Consider the following 20,551-nt stretch of genomic DNA (forward strand, 5'->3'; position numbering starts at 1 on the left):
AAAAGCATATATATGATCCAATATCATAAATAGGATGTATAAATGCGTTCAAGTTCGAAACTCCCTCTTATTTAAGTTTTTGTAGTAGTTTTAAATTCTTTCATCTTCCATTAATAATAATAAAATTTAAAACAATAAAAAAATTGTTTTGAAGAAGCATAGAACGAAAAGTTGGCTTGAAGGGGCCCGATAAAGAGAAATAGAGGGCCTCATGTGAATACTATTCTTATACTGTTTAAAGCTGTCCAACCTATAGGTACTACTAAAGAACTGACCTACTTATACGCTAAGAATCTAACACATGGGCATGTATGATTTTTGCATCAAGAAATCAAGTAAAACATATATGCCTGCCTCAAACTTGATCAATCATTTACACACCAAAATATAACTAAACTATTTCACTGCTTCTTATATGTAAAGATTTATTCCTGCATAATCAATAAAAAAATTGTTGTCTGATACATATATAACATATCTCTGCAAACATGATCAATTTTTGATTTTTTAAAAAAGAACAATGGGAAGCCTAGTATATTTCTTTTCCTCGTACTTAGGAAGCTGCTTAGTTTAATATGCATGAACATGGGTTCATTCATGTTCTGTTTTAATCGCATTTTTGGTATTATTCTTGTTGTTCTTTATTTTTTTTTTTTAGGTAAACGAGTAAACATTGCATGTGAATAATATATATGTGATTAGATATTGGAATTTACCCTATGTAAAATGGCAAATATATTGCTCCTTATGTTCTTAAGAGACATTCTAATGCTAGGAATGTATATCCCAATCATATCTTGGACCCAAATTACGGCTGTGTAACAACTCGAATAAATCGAATTAAGGTTTTAAAAATGAAAAATCCTGCCAATTAAGCCTACCCAATAGTATAAAATAATAAAATTAGATGTTCATAAAGTTTATTAGTTTGGCGGACATTGCTTAATTTTCCTCTCATAAAATAACCATGGGTGCCCAAGCCACAAATGCTCGTCATTATACAGGGCATGGTCTCATTGGCATTCAAATTTGATTAAGCTTAATTATTTATTTATAAAATATAAGATAAGGATATTTAGCTTAGGTAAGAACGCCGGCCTATGGAATTTGAAGATGGAATAACCATATTTTCTTCTGTAAGTCTATCATTCGTGTGAGGGAAAAGTCTAAAAGAAAGTAGAATATCTAACTGAGAGATCTCATACTTGATTGACATGAATGAATGTTATTATCAAATTTATTTCTAACTGTGGTCTAGTGGTAAGCATCCATTTACTTGGCTTTTAAACAGAAATTTCGTAGAAGCATATTTTTAATAAATAAATAAAAAGATTAGGAACTTTCATACACACTCATTCCCTTTTTTCCTGATTTCACAGCATCCTTTACTTGGCTTTTAAACATTTTGGCAAAATGTTGATGGTGGTGAAATGTAGCAACAAAGATTGTCACTCGGAAACAGAAACCAAGCACTGCTTCTATCTTCTTTTTTATTCTTCTAATGAAGTTCTGATTTTCTAAGAGGGTACGGTATCTGGTTCACCATGTCGTTGAAAGATTCTGGGCTTTCTTTTCATACCAACTCCAGTATCAAATAAAATATGGAGAAATCAAAAGGGATCACAAGTTGGGGGACGTGTTTGTTTGAGAAAGATTTTTCAATATACTTGAAACACAAGGTGGTACACTATGTCGTTCTCTTATATCATATCACATTGTATGCTATCTTGCATTTTAGATACACATAAAAATTTCTCATTCTTAGAAGAGCATTTTTGGGTACCAATTTGTGTGGGTGCAGTTTATCTCTCACTAGCTATTTGCCACAAAAAGTGAAATTTGAGATAGAATTGAAGATTTTGTAGGCGGTAGTAGTGCATAGAATCAGGTCCTCTGGTAGAACTTTCCATGCCATCAACAGACGAGATTTGCCTGCAGACCCCTACACCCACTTGCATGTGAAAAACTGTTCCTCACTAAGCAACGTTCTCACTCTTCTTTTGATTGAAATCCACACACAGTATTGTCCAAATTTTGATGAGACGTATAGAAGATCATAATTCTTAACCCTCTCTCTAAAAAAAAAAAAAATAAAGATCTTATGAGGCCAACCCCTTATTTCCTAGGGTATATAAGTAAGTGGAAGAGCATCTTGAGTAGATTAGATAAACTCACTTTTACGTCCTTTTCTTCTCGCAAATTCCCGGAAATCAGCACACTAAGTGTGGCCGGTTAAGAAGGAGAAAATTGAGTGAGCCAAATTGAAGTAAAAGTAGGCTTACTTTTCAAAAGTTAAAATTAAATTTAATGTTTTTATATTGATTAAATTGCAAGATGATATGAAACAATGTATAAGATAACAAAAAACCAAAACCAAAAGCACAAGCTTCACACAACCCCAAACAACCTTAACTCTAAAGCAAGCTCTAATCCTAAATCATAAGCATCATTGCCACCACAAGAGCCTTGCCATCAAACCGATCACATCTAGTCAAGAAACAATTGTAAAACAAGGGCGGATATTGAGAAAACTCAGTCTGCAACGAACTAATAACTACGCATAAGAGCAAATAGCAAAGGATCCTTGTATGACAACAATGACCAAAGAAGTAACTCGAAAAACAGCAACAAAATCCTTCATAAGCGGAGTGTGGTTTTAATGATTAGGGTTTAGGGGTTTTCTTACCCAAATACAATTAGACCAATCCAACATGTTCATGTTGGTACAACGTGCGTGTCGTTCGGCAATGAATCCAAAGGCAGATTTTCCTGGGAGCATAAAATCACAACACAGCATTTTTTTCTGTTTCCCATCATTTACCAGTCAAGATCCTCCTTGCTCAGATTTGTCCAGACTTTACCGTACAGGATAAATCCTTTTCCAGTCTAAATTCCCCCCTCTGATTAAATGCCATCGCACCGCTTTTTCTTGTTGCGTATTCCCTTCCAAGATATGTTTGCGACCAGAATGATTTTACAAGAAACTAGGGTTGGGAGGAGTCAATCGATAGTACAAAATCAAAAATGCATCTTGGAAATTTGATGGATAACCCTAATCTATTGAAAATTTTGAGATCTACTGAAAGATACCAAGTCTAGACCCTAGTTAGAGCCCCCGAAAGCTTCCATTTTCTCCTCATGCACACCCATGTTTACGAGCTTATGGACCGAAAAAACCAAAGGACAATCAAGAGAAAACAGCAAACAGGAGTGTGCAAAACGAGAAAAATGGTGTATAAATATTATTTCTCATCAATAAAGTTACGGGTAAACTAAATTTGTAGATGAAATTTTATAAACTAAATGATATGAGAGTTAATGAATTGATTAGGACTTAGGCATTGACAAACGTACTCATTTCTATTGATGACATATCATTTAGTTTGCAAATTTTGTCTACAAATTTAGTCTCCTTAGCATATTACCCTAAAGTTATTCGAACAATAGGCTACACTTGAGCCTTAATTTAAACTACGAGGCGACCAACATGAACTTAAAAGACATTAAGAGAACACACAATTCTAGCCAACTTAGTTGCGGCATTAGAAGTATTTTACATGCACGCAACTAGCCAAAAGCTTGCGAGCCCCAGATTGTGGAACAGTGAATAACACTTTATTCCCTTTGTCTCAATTTTACGGCATGCACTCACATGTTTTCACTACTTTAAGCTTTGTACTTGGCTTAATACGAAAAGCAGACAGAAAATACCGCTAATGCACGCACATCTTGGATCATATAATCAACTCAGGGCTAAAAAAGAACATTACATCAAATTATCACCACCGGATCACGACATGGATTCGAGATAACCAACCATTCTCAGGGCTAAAAAAGAACATTACATCAAATTATCACCACAGGATCACGACATGGATTCAAGATAACCAACCATTCAAATCTAAGTAACACTCAAATCTAATAGCTCCACACAAAATGTTCATGACCAGTTAAAACGTCGAGTGTATATATTATGCTATGCTCTTGGAAAATCACATACATCCCAAGTCACTATAGCTGTTCAAGGAGATAAACTATAGGAGATGCTTTTCCCAGTTTCTGTGCCACATTGACTAGGAACTTATTCTACAATCTACACTGATCATCAATCCACTCGATAGTTGGTAACAACTCAACATTTATCATGCAGCTCAGACGCATTATGCAGCATAATGGTGATAAATGTGACTGGATATGACGATGACCAAACAAAACAAAGACTAAACTTGCACAGCGGTTGAACTAATTTAAGAAACCACGTAACCAGTTAGATATTGCACTTTTCAATCTAATAAACAGAGCTCCAACTTTACATCCAAAGTCAACAAATGACAACCGCAAAAAGGTAATGCCAATTAGTTCTGTTTCAAATGAACAAGCAGGTACAGTCTGAACGATAAAGCAATTATTTACATAGCATACCTGCATTCCATGACATTCTCAAGCCTACAAAACCTTACTCTAGTTTGCTGGAACTCAACTCGATGTTGATTACATCTCAAAATTTGATATGCCTCAGAGGACAACCCATGGACCTTCCATCCAAAGGACCAAAGTAGCCAAGAACAAGCTCAACCCACAGCCTAACAAAGGAATCTGCGAACAACTTTTGCACAACCTGTCAAAAAGAACTTGATTGTTCACTTCATTGACAGGGCCCAATGATGAACTCAACATATGGGATAATTCAGAAGGATAAACATCGGTGCTGTACTTTTAAAATAATGAAAACTCAAAGGCATAAAACCCATCAATTATGGATTTCACGACTTAGAAAAGTCAAAGATAACTGACTTTTGTTATTAAGGGCCCATACATTGTCTATCGTCACAGGTCAATTTGAGGCATAAACGGTGTGCCATCTCATGCAACTCATAACGATGATGTCTGGAGCCTCATATTGTAAATTTTACATCAATATGGCTAGCATGTGCACACATAGATATGAAAGCAGAGAGAGAGAAACTAAGGTCAGACATACCAATTATTATCAGTACCAAGCAACTGTATTGTAAATGCTAGTGTATATTGCGGTTAAGCAGTCCTTGGAATGATAAATAAAGATCTTTGTTATCAGTCCCGAATATTTCTTCCGCTTTCCTTAAAGTTTCCTGAAAAAGATGTGCACAAAATTTTAACTACTTTGGTAAACAATGGTCTTCTAGATGTTTAGTTGTATCATTTGGTTAACCATCAAACAGTTGACTAGTGCTTTACCTCTCTGGTTTGCTTATGAGCATTTAGTTCCTTGATGTTAGCCAGAAATGCACTGAACTGCTCATATGATAGACGGCTCCTGTATTGCAGTATATTTAGATCAGTCTACGAAGGGCCAAGTTACTATAGTAACAAATCAGTAACAGTACACAGGAATTGCATTAATTGTACCAACCTGGCTTGACGAAAGAACTCTTTTCCGTCAATTCTAGGAGTGCGCCCTACCAAATTTGCAATGCAGAAGATGAAGAGTTTTAATTCCAAAAGATAATTCAACATAGTAGAAGAGAGTGTTCATATACTGTTATCAACAACTGACTGTTGTACAGACAGACGCAGACGCAGAAATTTTTACTTTTGGAGTAAGAGGGGGGGAGGGGTTGGTTTCGAAACATAATCGCATATTTGTGGCAAATGATAAAACAGGCCACAGAGAACCAGAGATTCCCGAATTCAGATGAAAGAATGAATTCCAAACCTGAATGTGAACGTCCACGAGGTGGAGAGTTTGCTGCTGATGACTGCTGGCTTGACGAGTACCATGAAGAAAATGAACTCCGTTCTTTATAGGCGGGTTTTTGGGGAGATGTGGCACCAGAGGATTGCTGAGGAGAAGAAATGGCAGAATACCCTCTAGGTGACCCACTTGTGGAAATAATCTTTGGAGTTCCAGTTGGAGTAAGCCGCGGAGTGATATATGGAGTCATAGAAAATCCTTGACCAGAATTCTTCAAGGCTGTCAACGAAACAGTTGGTTTCATGAGTTTTGGTAAAAAGAATAACTGAATAATATTTGAATCTGCTACTTCATAATAACAAATTGAGATAATTTAGGTAGAAGTACTCGGAAAAAAATTCATTAATCAACCACCTCATGGTCCTCATATGTTCATATGTTCTTTTCTAATGCAAAAAAAAAAAAAAAATACCTCGGAAATGTTTTTTGCAATGTTACTTGTTCTAACAGGTAGCACACAGGCAGGATAGAGGTCCATGGAGGGTAGAGTCAGATTATATACCTTCATCAGTTGCTCCCTTATCTGTGGAACCGCTTGAGGAATATTGTCCAGTGTAGACATTTGTGTCCTCATCTGTAGCAGAACAGAGAAACAATCCACATTAACCACCAAATGAAAGGAAATACAAGAAGCAAAATTAGAACCTACACCATTGGGGAAAAAATTGCTAAACATCATTGATTTATTGCAGAAAACTATAGAGCACTTGATCAAGTCAAAGATAGCGTACCCTTTTCAGGATATGCCTTAGGAACTGTGCCAATATCAACAGTTTCAGCTGGCTATAAAACGGAAAATATAGCGAATGAGTTGAATAAAGAAAACATAAAAAAGAATACAAAGATCCACATGAAAACCTCCATCACTAGAAGAAAAATAACAGACTTAGATTTTCCAAATATATAATAAGAAACCATAAGCGGTTAAGCTGAAGTGCTTACGGATCCGTTATCTTCATTCAGTGACTGCATTAGTTGTCTCTTAAATGTCTCCAACTGTTAACAGGATAAAAAAAAGTCAGTGCATCGGTTAACAGGGATAAAAAAAAAAGTCAGTCCATAGGTTAACATGCTACCAGAATGAAAATACATTTGCAGTATAATGATAGGTGGAAGGATGAAGGAACAAGGAAATAAATTATGAGTTAGCTTCAATTTCAAAACAAGAATAGTGCATACATTAGGATATCCTTGAACAACAAAGAAAAAAGCCTCGTCCTTTAAACAAATAACAAATCGCACCTTTGCTAAATCACGGCTGAGCTTTTTTGTAGTCAATGCCAATGAATCTCGTTCCTTGGAAACCTTCAACTTCATGAACAACAAGAACGTAACAAAGTCACAACTAATGCAAGTTTGTTTCAACATGAAACTCAAAAGTGATGCACCATTCATTGCTGAGGATATAAAGTTTACGAGGAAAAAAGAATGCTCAAATCTTGAACAGTACTATTGTTTTGTTTCTCGAGACAGTAATACAGAAAAAAGATGCATCCACCTTACTGACTGTTACAACAAGTTGATTTAACTCTGATAAATGCATTAGTAAATTACTATTTCTTCAACAAACCAAATCCAAAGAAACTCATGTTCATGTTTATTACAAACAATAAATGAATTCTAACAATTCCGACCAATTCACTCCGCAACCAACCAACCAAAAACTCTGACCGGAATCAAATTCAGAGGCAAGGTCTTACATTTTGCGGATACTAATTTTTTGGTCGAAGATGACTACTGTGATAACCCTCAACCCCCTTCCTTTTCCCACGCCCAAAAGACAAAGAAAGATTGAATTTTCTTCCATCTCTTAAATTTCGATCAATTTTCAGCAGCCAAAACAATACATAAAAAACACAAAATTTTGGGGGAAAACTCCTAAATTTCAAATTCAAAAGACAAAAGCAGATAAATTTAAAAATAAAAAAAAATAAAAAAAAAAAAAGGGAAATTGGGGATTGAAATGCTTACATTCTCATCCAGGGCAATTCTCAGGCGAGACTCAGCCTCGTGGTTGGCGTGCTGGAGGCGGGAAACCCTTTCCTCCAGCTCAAACACAACCCTATCTTTGTCCTGGAGCTTCTGCCTCATTTTCCCCATCTCAGACTCCAGCTTCGAAACCCTAGACGCTATGGCCATGGACGTAATCTTCCGCGCCAGATCCAGCTGGTCGTACGGGTCGCTCGGTATAACCGATAAGATCTCGTCCGGCAGCTGAAACTCCAGCCCCCTGTCACCTCCACCACCACCGCCGACGACGACGCCGCTTCCACTGCCCTGCGACATAGCTGACTCCTCCTCCTCTCCGACTCTCGAATCTTCGCGCGGTGGTTGCGGTTGTTGGCTTAATTCGATTGAATTTTCCTTCTTCAAATATCACATTGGGCGCAACTGCAATTATTATTTATTTTTTAATCTCATTTTATTAATTTTGAATAAATTCCCACCCTCCGGCCTTTCCTTTTCTTTTCTTTTTTTATTTATTTCTTAAATTTGTTTCCTTTTTTTCAGCACAATTTTTGCCTTTTCGGGGTCCCTGTCTTATTTCGAAATTTGCGTGGGGTTTCCCTCCAAAATCCAAACAAACATTAGGCTTGAAACACATAAGCCCAATAGTATCTGGGCCCAATAGTATCTGAGCCTAATAGTATCTGGGCCCAATAGTATTTGGGTTAAATAAAGCTTTTTATATTTTGGCCCCAAATTAAAACAAACATTATACCCAGACCCCTATCTCTCTCTCTCTCTCTCACTGTTCCAATTGCTTGGGACGTAGCTCGAACAATCAAGTGAGTTCTTCAGACCCCCCCCCCCCCCCCAATTTCAATCGTAAAATTTCCCGCAAAATTTGTGTTGCTTACCTGTTGAGGGTTTATGGTTTATCTTATTCCTCGTTTCTTCTCCTTCTCTGTCGTTACATCGCAGTAGGATTACAGGAGCAGCACTTCAATCTTCAATCAGCAGCTTCAACGAAGGAAATCGAAAGGTTTGTAAAAAACCCAACTGTTATTTTTCGATTTAAAGGATCTTTTTTCAATGTGGGAGGTCAAAGCTATAGTCTTTTGAGGTTTTTTTTTTTTATTGTAATGCAATATTGGGTTGTTAGAGTTTCAATCTAATATCAAGGTAATGAATTTTTTCGGGTTTGCTTTCGATATGTAAGTGCTCAATTTCTGTTCTAGACTGAAAAATTGAAAACATATTAGGAAATTAATTATCGAAAGCGTAAGTTTCGGATTAAATTTGGCCCAATTTGAATTTTTCGGCTATATGTAGTGTGATTTGCATCAGTAGGTTTTCAGCTTTAGCTTCAATTGTTATCGAAAAACACGGATTGAAAAGTTTGCTTGAATGCAGTGAGAGACCATGTCAGTGCTTATAGTGACAAGCTTAGGAGAGATAGTTGTGGATTTGCATACAGACAAGTGCCCTCTGACTTGTAAAAACTTCTTGAAGCTCTGCAAGTAAGTCTATCTTCACTCTTGATTACCATCTAATTAATCGTGTTAAATTTTTTTTAGTTTACATTGTGTTGATTGAGGGCATGTCTTTGTTATTTCAGCTAAAAACTAAGAAGCTTTGCAAATAAATTAATAGTTATGGCCTGAGTTTCCTTTTTATTGGATCAAATTTCATATATTTTTTGAGCAATCAACAATCTTTTTTACTTCAGCTATGGATATATGAGCTTTGAGAAAGTAAAAGTGGGTTAATGTTGATTTTTTTTATTTTTTTTATTTTTTTTTTTGTTGAGGATTTTCCGATATTTGTTGAGTTTTGAGATTCTACTACTCGGCCATGTTCAATTACTAGGTTATAATGTGAATTGCTTACACATTTTCACAGATATTTGTTGATTTCATAAAGTATCTTACTTGCCTCAGAATTTTTGGTGCACCATTGTTATGATTCTTTGGAATTGAATTTTTATTTAGAAATTATGAATCAGTGGTTTTGTAGTTTTTATTTCTATTTTAGAATATCATCTCATTACTATTTTTTGCCTCTTTTATTTAACCTATATATTGATTCAGGATAAAGTATTATAATGGATGTCTTTTTCACACGGTTCAGAAGGATTTTACTGCACAGACTGGTGACCCAACTGGAACAGGTTCTGGTGGCGATTCCGTCTACAAGTAAGGAATCTGCACACTCTGTTTCGTGCTATGCATATCTCACGTAGAATCTTTTAGTTATGCTGAAATATTTAAATGTTTTTCTCTTCTGTCTACACTTGAACTCACCTTGCACCATGATCTACCTTCAGATTTTTATATGGTGATCAGGCGCGCTTTTTCAACGATGAGATTCATCTTGATTTGAAGCATTCTAAGACAGGCACGGTTGCAATGGCTAGTGCGGGAGAGAATCTCAATGCTTCTCAGGTATAAGATTAATGCTTTTCTGGTATAAGTTTGTTTTCCCTGCATTAATCTTATTGAGAATAAGGTTTCATTTAGTTGAGTTGTGTATTTTTTAAAACTTATGCTTTTTGGATGGTGAACTTTTCATTTTCAATAACATTGTGGTGATGCACTGACTACTTTTTTTTTTCCAGTTCTACTTGACATTGTGTGATGATCTAGACTATCTTGATGGAAGGCACACAGTAAGTCTCCAGTCCCATCTACCAATCTTTTACTAACTGTATGTCTTGGAATTTTGTTTACCCAACTTTGTCAACTATATGGCATATACGATAGTTTTTCCAGTCTAAATGTCTTCAAGAATATAATGTATAAAAAAAATTAGCAATATTTCTTAGTTGCTACATCTGGTTGATAAATGCCGGGTAGTAGGAGAGGGATGTCAATTAACTGATGCACTGACTTAATTTGAAGAATTGAAATTTTTTATCACCTTCCAGTGCATAGGTGCTTATGAGTTTGTGTTTCATATGTGAGTATACGATTTTTCCTGTGCAATAGTCCTCTCTCTCTCTGATTGATGGGTTTACATGATTATCCTTCCTTGTGCGTTTATATAGGGTGTATTAGATATATCTATGATAGTAGATACCATCTTCCAATAAAATAAGTAAGCAGATGGTGTATGCATGTCTGGTGATTATTTAGTTTTTCTACCCCTAAATAACCCAAAAGAAAATGGATAATTATAGTCTTTTTGGTTTGGTAATTTCAAGTATAAGCCAAGCTACGTCTTCTCCCCTGCCTTCTGCTAGTGGGGATTTTCTCTTTTGTTTTTTGTTTGATGTCCGGCATTACTCAAGGAATGTATGTTATTGCAGATTTTTGGTGAGATAGCAGAGGGGTTTGAGACATTGACAAGGATCAATGAGGCTTATGTGGATGAGAACAACAGACCCTATAAGAATATCCGGTCAGTTCCTGTTTTTTCTTGCATATATTTTTCACTTCCTGCTTGTCTCAAGCTAGATTGACACTGTCATATTTATTTGTGTTAGCAGAATCCAACATACTTACATATTGGATGATCCTTTTGATGATCCTTCACAACTAGCTGAGTTAATTCCCGACGCTTCCCCTGAAGGAAAACCAAAGGACGAGGTAGTGACTAATTTCCATTGTTATTCCATATCTATTGGATACAAGCTAACCATTAATATACATTAAAAAATTAACAATGGTCTTACTCGTCTCCCTCCTGACTAGGTTGATGATAATGTGCGGCTTGAAGATGACTGGGTTCCTCTGGATGAACAACTAAGTCCACTAGAACTTGAAGAGCGTCTTCGTGCCAAAGACGCACATTCCAGTGCGGTTGTACTTGAGAGTGTAAGCACCTCAATCATAATCCCATTCTTCTAGTTTCAGAGTGTGCTGTTGTGCAATCACATGTTAATCCTCTTTTGCCATATCTGTATAACAGATTGGGGATATTCCTGATGTTGAGATAAAACCTCCCGACAATGTTCTCTTTGTTTGTAAATTGAATCCAGTCACTGAAGTAAGTAGCTCTCTTCTTTTCCCAGATTCCTCTTTCATAGTTTTAACATGTGGAGTGGTGCGTATAATTTTTGCTCTGGTACTTTCTATGCAGGATGAGGACTTGCACACAATTTTTTCGCGTTTTGGAACTGTTCAAGCGTAAGTATTGATCTTGTTTGTTAATTATGAGTAGGCTTTGGGGTTGGTGGGTTATGGATTGTAAAGGTGTGTATGTAATGATATGTGAATGATGGCAGGGCTGATATAATCCGTGATTTCAAGACTGGAGATAGCTTATGCTATGCATTCATAGGTGAGTATATTATATTTGATTCCTTATTTTTCTGTTTGTAGTAGGAAATACACGATCTCTTAACTGTTATGCTGGAGAATGTAGGGTTTTAGCACCTTTGTTTGATGAGTTCCAACCAAAATTTCTGTCCTTTTAAATTCTGTTCACAATTTAATGCTCGACCATAAACCTTAAGTACTATAACGCTCTTTGTCCTGCTTATGTTCTTTCTATTTAATCTCCTTTTAAAGTTTTTGAATGAATATTCACTTTTCTGAGGACAAAACCTAATCACTATGACATTTGTAATGCCAGAATTTGAGACCAGAGAAGCATGCGAACAAGCATATTTTAAGGTACTGTGATCTAATATACATTTCCTGCTTCCATGCCAGGCAATCCTAGTTGATGCTCCAGCCATTTGATTCTTATTTTAGTTCTTAGCTGTAGTAAGTAACAACTTTTATAGAGTTCATTATGATTGAAATCTTGTAGTTATGATCATGGGGAAAAGACAAACTTTGTTGCCCTACCAACAAACCCCTTGACATTTTTCTGTTTTGCTCTATAGATTTAAAATCCTTTCTGTTGCATTTCCACGTGTATTTTTAAGGCACGCTCAGATAGTCCTTTCAAGTTAGGATTGCAAAGATTCTTGTTGCAGAGCTTATGTGAATCCTGCTGAATATTTTTGGCTTCTTATATGGATGCAGTTCCTTTAAAAAATAGAGTGCAATTATTTGAATATATGCTATGTATGAAACCATTTTGCTTTTCTCGTCTTATATGACTTCTTTTTGGTAGATGGATAATGCTTTGATTGATGACCGGAGAATACACGTGGATTTTAGTCAAAGTGTTGCAAAACTGTGGTCCCAGTACAGGCGCAAAGATCAAAAGGGCAAAGGTATAGATTTTGAAGCATGCGGAAAACATATATGCTTGGTTTCTTTTTGTCCATTTTTTCAATGTGTGCTCAGATGAAGCTTGTTTAATCACCTGCTATTCATAGGAATGTTTTGTACATCTTTCTGTATGCTATTGTTTTTTCTGTTCAGTATGTGTTATTGTTCTCTCGTTCTTTTTTTATTTTTATGATTATCATAATCAGTTAGGCCTGCCTGTGGCAAAATTGAAGTGGACCTATGAAAATCAACTTAGCCAACATATGGACTTGTTTGTTGTGCTGTGAAATAAATAGCATTAAATTTGTATGTCATAGTTGTGAAAAATCGATTGTAGAAGTGACATATCTGTAATAGGTTGCTCAAGTGTGTTTTCTTGCATGATGGAATATCCTTCGGGGTCCATATCCAGAAGTTGTTTCATTCTTAGTAAAGTGCAATGTATCAGCCTAGTTGTTAGCGGTAAAATACAAAACAAAATTATGTAAACTTCTAAATTTGAAATGAGTTGGTAATATCTTGGATCAATCATTGTTTTAAAGGGGTAAGTTTCATGCAACTTATATTTGTTTTATAACTACCTGAGTGAGTAACAGTTACTCTGCTGACAGATCAAAGTAGATAAGCTTATATGCTCCAGGGCGCCTAGATGGTTTGGAGTTGGGTTTCTGGTCATGATTTTATGAATAAAAGAATTAAAATACGTTAAATTAAAGAGGAAATTGGATAAAATAAATGTTTTAGCAAATTCCTTGGATGTCTTTTTGTTGGAAAGAATTTGCTACATTATCATTGGTTTTAGTAAAATTCCTGGATTTATCGTCAAAAAGGTGTCCTGTATTTGAAATTGTATTGAATTTTTTATCCTCTAGTTTGAATACGTGGGAGTTAATCAAGTTTTATTTTTTGTGGCTGTAGGCAAAGGGTGCTTCAAATGTGGTGCACTTGATCACATTGCCAAGGATTGCACTGGTGATCCTGCCAACACACAACAACCTCAAAAGTACATATTGAAGGATGATAATGGACAGCGTGGTGGCGGCAAGAACTCTAGGTTGGTAATCTTGCATGCTCTCTCTCTCTCTCTCTCTCTCTCTCTCTCACACACACACACACACACACACACATCAAACACACGTTTTATATAAATATATTTCTGATATGAAATGATTCTTGTAGTTATGATATGGTATTTGATGGAGACACTCCGGAAATTCCAAGGCAAGAAAAGAGAAGTCAAGGTCACAATAATGACGGCGGAGTCGAGAAACAAAGGATGAATAGGCGGAGTTCCGAGGAACCGAGGCATAGGGATCGAGAAAACAAAGACTCAAGTTATAGGGATAGGCACAGTGACAGAAGTAGAGGGTACAGAGAGGATTCAAGTCAAGACGGTAAAGCAAATCGATCCAGTGGAAGTAGAAGTGGTCAAGATCGTCTTGAAAAGGGAAGGGATAGAGATAGGCATAAGGACGGACAAAGAGACACAGATGACAAGGCAGATCAGCGTGAGAGCAGAAAGAGAGATGCAGATGATGGTATCTATGCAGACAGGAGGGGTGATAAAGATTACAGAAAGAGGAGTACAGACAGTGAAAGAGAGAATCACAAGGAGAGGCAGAGAAACATAGATAATAAGGTCGATCAGCGGGAGAGTGGAAAGAGATATGCAGATGATGGTGAGAGGGATGGCGTAAATTACAGAAAGAGGAGTGCAGATAGTGATAGACTAGCGGGACGGAGTAGTGACAGTGGAGATTATAGAAAGAGCAGTGTAGAGAGGAGGGATGAAACAGACTATAAAAAGAGACATGTAGATGGTGAACGTCGAGACAAGAGAGACGACCGAGTCCATAAGAAAAGAAGTGCAGATGTTGATGCCCATAGAGGTACAAGGGAAAGAGAACATAGAAGGCGATAATGACATCTTGATCCCGAGAAATGGCACGAGATGTATAATTTTAACCTCCGAATGTTGCTTCAGACGTGTTTTTCCATTTGTAGCAGTGTACTTTTCTACCAAACAAGTTACAAAAATTTTGGAGTTGGGATTTAGGTCTGTGTCTGAACTTTTGAATCAAATCACGGGGGAAGAATGAAATACCATAAAACTTTTTTTACAGAGAAAGGAAATGGTGTTTGGTATTAAATTTTTAATCCCCGCTATTTAGAATTAAACGGGGAATAATTATTAGCACCGTAAAAATCATCTCGCGCTTCCCTTATTTTGTATTCAGGGGAGTGGAGTGCAAATAACTTTTTGAAGTGCAAATAACGGCTCTCGTTTACCAAGTTTGAGCAGAAAAATAACGTTGAACTGTAAAATAGCAAAAGAACAAATATTCATTCAATTCCAGTGACAGGAGTTTCAATAGATATAACAACTGAACTGTTCAGACAGAATATCCAAAAGGGTTTCTTCTCTTACTTTTACTGCTATGACTCTACAATAAAATTAGCATCCTCTAACCTATGGTACAGAGTTTACATCCAAACTTGTTTAGTAAGACATGAGATTCAAAGGGAACCTTTTAGCTAGAGTCCTTTTGGGGCTTAGATCAGCCTCTTCGATATTTCTGAACGGCCGAGGGAAGTAGGTCAAAAACATCAAACGATCTCCCATGATCATCACCAAAGAAATTGCGATAATCTTGGACGTGAACAGAAATTGAGAATTGAATCAAATCCTCGGGGCAAGCAGTGGACGTGAAGTACAACTTCACACATGATTCTCCTGTGAATGCCTTTTGTTATCTCTTTCTGTGTGTCCAACCCGGCCCACTCTGTTACGATCATCTGTATAATCACTGTGATTGCGGTGATTACGGTGATCATCTGGTGGGCTTCCTGCCTTTCTCTTGCGACTGCTTGACTTGGGTGAATGAAATACTTGTCCTGAATCAAGTGCCGATACCTCACCTTCTTCTATATTGTTTAAATGTGGTCCATCTCCATGTTCTGGTCTATTCGAGGGCTTCGGCCAGCTTTGCCTCCGGTCCCGCTTGTTTTTCTCACTCCCTGAAGCCAGTTCAATACCATCTTCCAGTTCTTTCTCAATCAAATCATCCTCATCCAGAAAATCTGTCTTTCGAGTAACATCAGCAACAGCTTTCCTTCGTTTCTCAAGTGCTGCCCTTACCTTGTCCTTGTCAATTTTTTTTATAGCTTCCTGAGGTGATCGGCCGTGTGCACTTTGCCTATTATCCAGATTTCGGCCAAAATGTTTGTCCTTTGGTTCCCGTCCTTCCCTTGTTTCACCTTTCCCGATATTGCTCTCTCTTTCTTGACCATCTTCACTATGTCCCTCTGATACAAACCTTGATACATGAGCTTCACCCACCTTCTCCTGGTGCGGTGGAGCTTCAAGGGGTTGAAGTTCAGCATCCATATTCTGCTCTGCGGCACTTTTCAATTCAGCATTTCTGTTGTCATTATTTTGACTTTGGGTTGTTCTAGCAGGTCCACCATTCTCAGCATATAACTGCTCAGACCCTTGCCTCGATGCTAGCTTTGAGGTCCCAGGTCTTGTAACTCCAGCCTGCAAATGACTGTTGCCTGTTGCCTGTTCATCATTGCTGGTCGTAGGTTTTGCAGAAGCCTGATGAATAGCACCACTCACTGAACTTCCTTCAACGTCATTGGAAGGCAGTAACCGATTTTGTTCATATAGTTCCAGCATTTGATTGCTAACCTCTGCAGAAATAATTGTCAATTAGAACTCGTATCAGCATAATAAAACTCATACCACCATATTCAAAAAGAATCCTAATTAATAATTTAGACATGATCATAAGAATTTTACAAAGGTAGGAGGTGGGGAGAGAAGGAGAGAATTCACTACTCTCCGAAACATTTCTCTGTCTTATTGATTGGTTTGACACTGATTGACACAAAGAATAAAAGAGCCAGAAGTAATGGAAGAGTGAAGAGTGATGGAGTATATTCATCAGATGAAGAGAAAGAGGATGGCAAAGGTCAATTTTGATTGCTCTGTAGCATCAGTAATTGAAATAAAACAAGGACACCCACCCTCCAATTGGCGTGGGGTGACATCAAACTCTTGCCACCAGACCTTCTCGCCATCTGATGGAAGCTTTACTTTGAGGAACTTAGCAGCAAGAAAAATGGCACCAGCCGCAATGTGGTGGGGCTTAAATTGCAAGCAAAGTGATGTCCGAAGTCTGCATGCCACATTCCAAGTTCAAGCAAGAAGAAACTGAAGAAAGGCCAAGAACAAGAACGACAAATGAACTAAGAGATCCATACCCATCATTTACAAAATTCCATGCAACTTGGGCAAGGGCATTTTGAGCTACTTTGAATTTCTTTATTGCCTCAACCAGGGGTTTATATGGATGGTGTACATTAAAATCAAAAGCAAGGGTTCCAAGAACAACCCTCTCTCCGAGTAAAATTAATTCTTTCTGCTGTTCATAAACTTCCTGCATGATCGTTGCAAATGTATGAATAACCTAAACTGTTACAAAGAATAATAGAAACGTAATTGCATTACAAAACAAACAATAAACTAAATATTGAATTTGGATAGAGTGCGCATATCTGGGGAACATCCAAAAGTATGTTCTTAGGATAAAAGAAATATTAAGAAAATGGAAAAGCAATGTGGAGGTGAGAAGTAGACGGGAGGAAAAGCAAGTTGATTTTCAATCTAGGTGATTTAGCAGCTGACTCCACATTACTATTGCAACATGGGTATGCAGAGTCTTTGTACTTAACCTATAGAGGTAAGTAGGCACTTGGATATTGTATAACCTGAGGGCTGATAGTCAGCAGCTGCGAACTTGGGGGAAATGATAAAGAAGAAGAATAATGATTCACATATCAGGATTATATATAAAAACAATGAAGCCCTAAACAAGTAAAATCAGAAACATCAAATAAATGTTTTTGATTGATAAAGTAGAGCAATGGCAGGTACAAGAACTAGAGTGATAAGTTGATAACTACCTTTTGCTTGATTCTATGAACTGCTGCAGGATCCTTTTTATAAATAATTTCATATGAGACAAGAATAACATCTTTCAGCGGCCTGGGAGTTTCTTCAACCTTCCCAGCGAGAAACATACACACCGTTGCGATGGTCTGCATAACAGTATAACAGAATTTAGTGAAGTAAAAAAAACTTCCCTTTTTTCGATATTAGAAGTCATTTTCCTATTACTTGTTAGATGAGAACTTTGTGCATTTCAACTTAGAATATGACCTAAAGTCAGATGTTTAAGTAAGACCTTAAACCTTGCTGTTCATGTCAAGTACTTTCAGGAATTATAGCAATACCCAACATAAGAAAATCCCAGAAATATGAAAAGCATAATTCCAAGCCGACTCAGGTTTTCATTCTTTTGAGTCACTCACAAATGACTACCAGTAAGAATATATGTGGGGATAAACATCTTACTTCCTCATTGGGTACCACAAACACTTGTGACTGCTACACACACACGCACACACACATAACATCAAAAGGACCCTATTTTACAGAATATGACTTGTGAGGGGCTGTTTGAACAGCCTCTCAAATCCTGACAGACGAGATGCTTTAAGGGGCCTCTGTGGGTGTGTTAGTGTGTGTGGGCCACATGTTAGTGTGTGAATTATGAAACAGGCACACAATGCATTACATATAAGTTTAAAGATAACTTAGATATAAGAAACTGTACTTAGATATAAGAAACTGTAGGGGTTGGGGACCATCAAGGTTGCTCATACTCACCCATCTATCATTCTTTGCATGGGATTGGCAAAGGAAGAATCGGTGGCAGAAAATTATGGCCGTCGCAATTGTTACCTGTGGTCTGCATAAGAAAATGTTCAGGATCCGAAATTATTATCATAAATTACGTGGTAGAATTTAAGTCACAAAAGAAAATGGTATTAAATCTACCATTCAGTAGGAGAACTCCAATGATACTCAGTTCCAATAACGAACATGCTCGTAAAGTTCAATACGGAAATATTGAGTAAGATTGAATTCAATATTTCTGTTTTAGAAGTTAAAAAGCATTTTGTAAGGAAACTAGTGATAGGTATAGAAATATTCAGTGCTGATAACTAGCCCTTTAAATCCTACCTAATTTTTCGTATGTATATACTACATATACAGAATATAATAACCTTCCGCCAGGTGTCAGAAAACACAATTACTGACTTTGTCCGGTTAATTAACATTGTATGACATAAATATTATTCAGGCACTGAAACAGCATAGTTCTCATCCACACCCAAAGCTAGACCCTTAGCAATTCCCTCTCAACAGGGTATAATAAAGGGAGATGCACAATGGTTTACATAAAAACATAGAATGACAATCAAACAACAGTAACACTATTAGTTTGAAGATAAAAAGTGAGGGAAATGAAATTTATGGATAAGGCTTGCTCACACTTTAAGTCTCATCCCCAGGTCCTGTAAAAAAGTACAGTATGACTTGCGCAAATATGCCTCTTTTTTTAAGTCAATGCCATCTCGTTTAGATGGAGAGTTTTCTTCAATTTCCTTCCTGGAAAAGTACCAATTGGCTCCTTCGTCTGGTATGTCATGAGTGTGTTTATAGGAACCACCTTCACTCATTCCATAATTAGAGGAATCACCAGACAAGAAAGAAGCCATATATACTCTGTTCACCACTTAACATAAATGACATAGACAGTTCATTCAGTTCAGTGCTGAAACTGTGAAGACTAAATCACAAATTACAGAATCTTCCTGCCAACAGATCATCAACATAAGTCAGGAAAAGTATCGTAATAGTATCACAAACTTTAATAAAGAAAAGGCAAGATCTGAACACGTATAACTTTTTCATAAAGTAGGAGGCATCTCAATGGTACTATTCTTCCAAGTTTTGTTTATTAGCATTACTTGTGTTTTGGATTTCAAAAGCAAACCAAATTATATGGAAAACGAATTTCCAGGATCAAACTAACTATTCATCCACTTCCAGGATCAAAATAACAATTTACTTTCAGAAAATGCAAAAGAAAACCAAATAATTACTACACAACAGAATTATACATAAATTCCTTATCACTAATATTCTCTTAAGCTTTACAGAGACCTACATGTACCCAGAAATAAAAAATAAAAATAAACAACCCATTAAAGAAACCGTGTACTAGTACATTGTCACCTCATTCAATAAACAACCAGATTAAAAAGATAAAAATACTTCTAAAATTTTCATTAAATTTTTGTACTAGTAATAAATAAATTAAAACCCACATAAGGATATAAGTTATGTCATTATATATGGCTGATAATCACTCGGGCACTATAAAAAAAAACCCTAATTTTTCCAATTAGCGAAAGGAAAAGGAAAGATATACACACACAAGTTCCGCCAAAGTCAATTACTTTTCTAATCGAAACAGAAAAGACCCGATATTTAGTTTGCGCAAAGTAGCAATCAACCCTAAATTTCATACAATTAGCTTAAACAATAAACAGGGATCAAATACTACGATTCATGGGATCCAATTGAATTGTGGAAACAGAAAAGAAGGAAAAAACAAAGCTAAACGAGGAATTGTTACCTTGAATTGACGACGACGAAGAGCAGTAGGGCAGGAAAGCTGGTGAATTTTCCCAATTCGAATTTCGAAGTTAGGTTTTCGTAGTGTGGAGCAAGAGCAAGAGGGAGAGAGAGGTCGATGTTTCAGTGTTTCGAGGGCCACCCTTGGGCTTTCCT

At 36.7% G+C, this 20,551-nt stretch overlaps 3 protein-coding genes across 4 annotated transcripts; 1 reads left to right on the plus strand and 2 right to left on the minus strand.

Moving 5' to 3' along the window:
- Window positions 1-4,272: 4,272 nt before the first annotated feature.
- LOC137729970 (uncharacterized protein At4g15545-like) lies at window positions 4,273-8,169 on the minus strand. The gene is made up of 10 exons (XM_068469022.1): window positions 7,706-8,169; window positions 6,977-7,045; window positions 6,677-6,730; window positions 6,466-6,517; window positions 6,237-6,308; window positions 5,696-5,953; window positions 5,393-5,438; window positions 5,218-5,296; window positions 4,982-5,111; window positions 4,273-4,618 (listed from the first exon to the last, which is right to left on the minus strand). Exons 1-9 carry the CDS (start codon window positions 8,018-8,020, stop codon window positions 5,019-5,021), a joined length of 1,038 nt encoding a protein of 345 aa, XP_068325123.1. The 5' UTR covers window positions 8,021-8,169; the 3' UTR covers window positions 4,273-4,618; window positions 4,982-5,018.
- Window positions 8,170-8,468: 299 nt separating this feature from the next.
- Window positions 8,469-14,894, plus strand: LOC137729378 (peptidyl-prolyl cis-trans isomerase CYP59-like). 2 transcript variants are annotated; one of them, XM_068468324.1, is made up of 16 exons: window positions 8,469-8,523; window positions 8,660-8,720; window positions 9,092-9,198; window positions 9,769-9,873; window positions 10,005-10,122; window positions 10,296-10,346; window positions 10,986-11,077; window positions 11,163-11,265; window positions 11,371-11,493; window positions 11,588-11,665; window positions 11,759-11,805; window positions 11,904-11,959; window positions 12,254-12,294; window positions 12,743-12,845; window positions 13,762-13,897; window positions 14,023-14,894. In XM_068468324.1, exons 3-16 carry the CDS (start codon window positions 9,101-9,103, stop codon window positions 14,762-14,764), a joined length of 1,893 nt encoding a protein of 630 aa, XP_068324425.1. In that variant the 5' UTR covers window positions 8,469-8,523; window positions 8,660-8,720; window positions 9,092-9,100; the 3' UTR covers window positions 14,765-14,894. The 2 variants fall into 2 exon arrangements, with proteins under 2 accessions (XP_068324425.1, XP_068324426.1); XM_068468325.1 differs by having other exon boundaries at window positions 11,166-11,265.
- A 274-nt stretch (window positions 14,895-15,168) lies between these two features.
- On the minus strand, window positions 15,169-20,551 carry LOC137727630 (cyclin-T1-3-like). Its single transcript, XM_068466453.1, has 7 exons — window positions 20,397-20,551; window positions 19,247-19,569; window positions 18,578-18,659; window positions 17,812-17,946; window positions 17,110-17,285; window positions 16,873-17,024; window positions 15,169-16,536 (listed from the first exon to the last, which is right to left on the minus strand). Exons 2-7 carry the CDS (start codon window positions 19,471-19,473, stop codon window positions 15,563-15,565), a joined length of 1,746 nt encoding a protein of 581 aa, XP_068322554.1. The 5' UTR covers window positions 19,474-19,569; window positions 20,397-20,551; the 3' UTR covers window positions 15,169-15,562.

The sequence above is a fragment of the Pyrus communis genome, chromosome 3 (assembly GCF_963583255.1).
Source record: "Pyrus communis chromosome 3, drPyrComm1.1, whole genome shotgun sequence".
NCBI classification, from domain to species: domain Eukaryota; kingdom Viridiplantae; phylum Streptophyta; class Magnoliopsida; order Rosales; family Rosaceae; genus Pyrus; species Pyrus communis.

What these genes read in the sequence shown, in the direction of transcription:
- LOC137729970 (XM_068469022.1), bottom strand. Translation starts at nt 8,020, where the DNA reads ATGTCGCAGGGCAGTGGAAGCGGCGTCGTCGTCGGCGGTGGTGGTGGA. An exon ending in TGAATGAAGATAACGGATCC is followed by an intron (nt 6,518 to 6,676) that starts GTAAGCACTTCA and finishes TCCGTTTTATAG; the next exon opens with CCAGCTGAAACTGTTGATAT. An exon ending in GAGTTCTTTCGTCAAGCCAG is followed by an intron (nt 5,297 to 5,392) that starts GTTGGTACAATT and finishes ACTGCAATACAG; the next exon opens with GAGCCGTCTATCATATGAGC.
- LOC137729378 (XM_068468324.1), top strand. Translation starts at nt 9,101, where the DNA reads ATGTCAGTGCTTATAGTGACAAGCTTAGGAGAGATAGTTGTGGATTTG. An exon ending in AACTTCTTGAAGCTCTGCAA is followed by an intron (nt 9,199 to 9,768) that starts GTAAGTCTATCT and finishes ATATTGATTCAG; the next exon opens with GATAAAGTATTATAATGGAT. An exon ending in GCGAACAAGCATATTTTAAG is followed by an intron (nt 12,295 to 12,742) that starts GTACTGTGATCT and finishes TCTTTTTGGTAG; the next exon opens with ATGGATAATGCTTTGATTGA.
- LOC137727630 (XM_068466453.1), bottom strand. Translation starts at nt 19,473, where the DNA reads ATGGCTTCTTTCTTGTCTGGTGATTCCTCTAATTATGGAATGAGTGAA. An exon ending in ATGCAAAGAATGATAGATGG is followed by an intron (nt 17,947 to 18,577) that starts GTGAGTATGAGC and finishes ACTGTTATGCAG; the next exon opens with ACCATCGCAACGGTGTGTAT. An exon ending in TTCATAGAATCAAGCAAAAG is followed by an intron (nt 17,286 to 17,811) that starts GTAGTTATCAAC and finishes ACGATCATGCAG; the next exon opens with GAAGTTTATGAACAGCAGAA.